At 51.5% G+C, this 2,969-nt stretch overlaps 1 protein-coding gene across 2 annotated transcripts in view; it reads right to left on the bottom strand.

Moving 5' to 3' along the window:
- Positions 1–1,522: 1,522 nt before the first annotated feature.
- RAD51 (RAD51 recombinase) overlaps positions 1,523–2,969 on the bottom strand; it is a 12,741-nt gene continuing 11,294 nt past the window's right edge. For both annotated transcript variants that reach the window (XM_014940703.1, XM_014940702.1), the window contains exon 10: positions 1,523–2,564. In XM_014940703.1, the coding sequence (XP_014796189.1) occupies positions 2,441–2,564 (124 nt within the window). In that variant the 3' untranslated portion in view covers positions 1,523–2,440. The remainder of the gene's footprint in view (positions 2,565–2,969) is intronic.

Below are 2,969 nucleotides of genomic sequence, written 5' to 3'. Positions count from 1 at the left end.
AAAGGCATATTAATTGTGCCTCCTGGAGGTTAAAGCCATGTTGACAGTAAGTGTATTTAATTAGCGTTTCACAGCGCTCTGTCATAAGCAACTTAACCCCTCCAGGGGAATTCGTGCCCCTGCAGCAGCCACAGGGACGGCGCGACTGGAGAAAGAGCTTCCAAAAAGCAGCTTTGTGTATAAAAGAAACAAACCAAAAACCCCCAAACCCCCCTGAGCTCAGTGTCTGGGCCGTGGAGGAGCTCTGAGGAGAGGAATGAGCTTCTCCTCATTCCCCCCTGGGCTCCCCAGGCAGTGACAAACCCCTGACAGCAATGCTGTTAGAAAAACCCCTTCTGGGCCAGGAGCAGAGGGGGCTTGGGCTGGGTTTTAGCCGTTGGCAGCCCCCAGACTGGGACAAGGAGAAAACAGGAGAGGTTGAAGCTGATGGGGTCCTGCAGCGTTAAGTACGAGGTGGTACGAGCAGCAGAGGATGATGGCAGAGGCAGGACAAAGCTCCCTCTCCACACAGGGCACTGGAGAGAAGCAACAGAGCAGAAAACAAAAAAAAGCATTAAACCAAACCGTTCCATCCTCCCGGCAGTGTCCTTTGCACCCACAGGACACCAAGCCAGAGGGACACGTTCACAAAGTGGGGTTTAACAACCCCTCCAAGCACAGAGTGGCTGCTTTCCAGCTGCCCTGCAGAACACCCCCGTTTTGGTAAAGCCTGGGAGAAAGGCCCAGCAGCCGATTCTGCAGCGTTTGCTGCCCAGAGGGGGGTAACTGCCCCCCGGGACAGTGTGGAGCCCGCGCTGCCCTCAGCATCCCCGTCCTCCAGGAACCCTCCAGCCCAGTAAAAGTTCACTTTCAGAGTGTTTAACCCCCATCTGCAGCCTGAAATGAGATTTTAATGCTGTGTTTTACGCCGGGGGCAGCTGACGATGCGTGACGGGCGGCTGCATTAAGGAAAGCACCGCCGAGGGGCCGGAGCCCGGTCACAATCTTCCCTTTAATTCCTGCTCTCTGGAATTAGAGCTGAAAGTCTTTGCCAGGCTTCTCCGTAACAGACCCAGCCCCGCCAGGCTCCAGCCAACACCCTTAAATAACAGCAAGTTTTAGGCAAAACCAGCATCTTCTCACTGCTGGGACACCAGCAAGGCAGGGCAACTCTCACACGCAGGGCAAGTGTGAGCCACAAGTGCCAAACCTCTGCCACGGGAGAGTGAGCAGCTCCCGCCCTTACTGACCACTTCAACCCCAATTTAATCCCCAAATCAACATTTTAATGTGAGTTAACAGCCTCCCACACACATCTGCCAAGGAGAAAGAGCAGACCCTGGCTATAAATGCTGTAGAGGAGAGCGCAGACACCTTGCCATCTCCTGAGGGTCAGTAGTTGACAGGGCACAGGGATTTCTTTCCTGCAGCCCTGTCCTGCTCACCCACCAGACACGGGGAGCCCACTCCCTGTTCTCCATCGTTTGTCCCAGAAACACTGTGCCAAAGAGCCAGGAAAATATTTTTGGCCGCCAACCACCACTGTGATATTATTCTCTTTAATCAAGTTTAGTGTAGCTCACAATAGCACAGCTTATAGAGAAGCACTGCACAATATAAAAGAACCTTTTTAACCTCAAGAACCCTTAAAAGCCATCTACAGGGCACTCAGAGCACGGTTGCGCGGCACATCTCAAATCAAGGAGGAGATGATGCATTTTGTTAGAATCAGGAGAAAAAAGAAGCCCAGACTGAGATCCATGGAAGGTGTTTGCATCTTCTTCCTACCTGCAGATAAAAAAAATGCCTCAGTCTGAATGAAGGCCTGGCTGAATCCCAGAGACCTGTGATGTCCTCAGGATTTTCATGGTCCTTTTTATTAAAAGCAGATTTCCACAGAGAAATAATGAAATACAAAAAAAATGTAATTGAAGTGTGAATGAACAGTTCCCAAAAACTAGCGTGTCGCAGAATCCAAACCAGAATTAACATAAAGACTCTGGATTGTGATCATCATCAATCCCAGCAATGGCCTCAAATTCTTACCGTGGAATGCCATTCTGCTGTATTTTATAATTAAAGCAATCCATTAGGTATTTAAGTCACCACTTTTCTTATTTGACAAACCCATCAATGCTCCAGTTTCCCCGAGCTACGAACTATGGCCACATCCTCTTAGATTTCCACGCTACGTCCACCGGTGGAGTCCAGCTGGAGAGGCAGCCGTGAGGAGAAGACAAAAGCCATGGTCCTGGGAAACCTTCTCAAGAACCCTGAAGGCCACGAGGGCAGAGCTCTCCCACGCAGCACCTTGGGAGGGGGCCCAACGTGTGTTCACCTGATGGATTGTGCGCCGAGATACAGCGTCCGAGCAGCAGCTGCGCGGGGGCAGCGTCCCTGAGGCACCACAGAGAGGAGTCCTTTGGGGACCCTGAGATTGTGGGGGGGACAGAAGGCAGCGTCAGTCCTTGGCATCGCCCACGCCGTCAGCGTTGATGGCAAACATGGCCTCGGCCTCAGGGAGGCAAGGGGAGTCGTAGATTTTACAGATTCGGGTTTCGCCTCGGCCTTTTCGCAGATACAGTCTGAGGGGAAAGGGAAAGAAAACAGGTAAGGACAAACAACCCGATTCCAGTAAATCATTAGATGGTTACATTACAGAATCACAGAATCACAGAATCTTCTAGGTTGGAAGGGACCTTAAAGATCATCTTGTCCAACCGCCAACCTGACTGACAAAAATAGACACCCACACAACAAACAAGGAGCATCATCACTAAACCATCCCTCCCAGCACTACATCAACCCGGCTTTTGAACACCTCCAGGGATGGGGCCTCAACCCCCTCCCTGGGCAGCCCATTCCAAGGCCTGATAAACCTTTCAGTGAAAAAATTGTTCCTAATATCCAGCCTGAACCTCCCCTGGCGCAACTTGAGGCCATTTCCTCTCGTCCTGTCGCCTGTGACTTGAGAGAAGAGACCGACCCCC

Source organism: Calidris pugnax, unplaced genomic scaffold (genome assembly GCF_001431845.1).
Source record: "Calidris pugnax isolate Ruff unplaced genomic scaffold, ASM143184v1 scaffold98, whole genome shotgun sequence".
Taxonomy (NCBI): domain Eukaryota; kingdom Metazoa; phylum Chordata; class Aves; order Charadriiformes; family Scolopacidae; genus Calidris; species Calidris pugnax.
The sequence above is the reverse complement of the archived record's forward strand: the minus strand, read 5'-3'. Positions and strand labels throughout refer to the sequence as shown.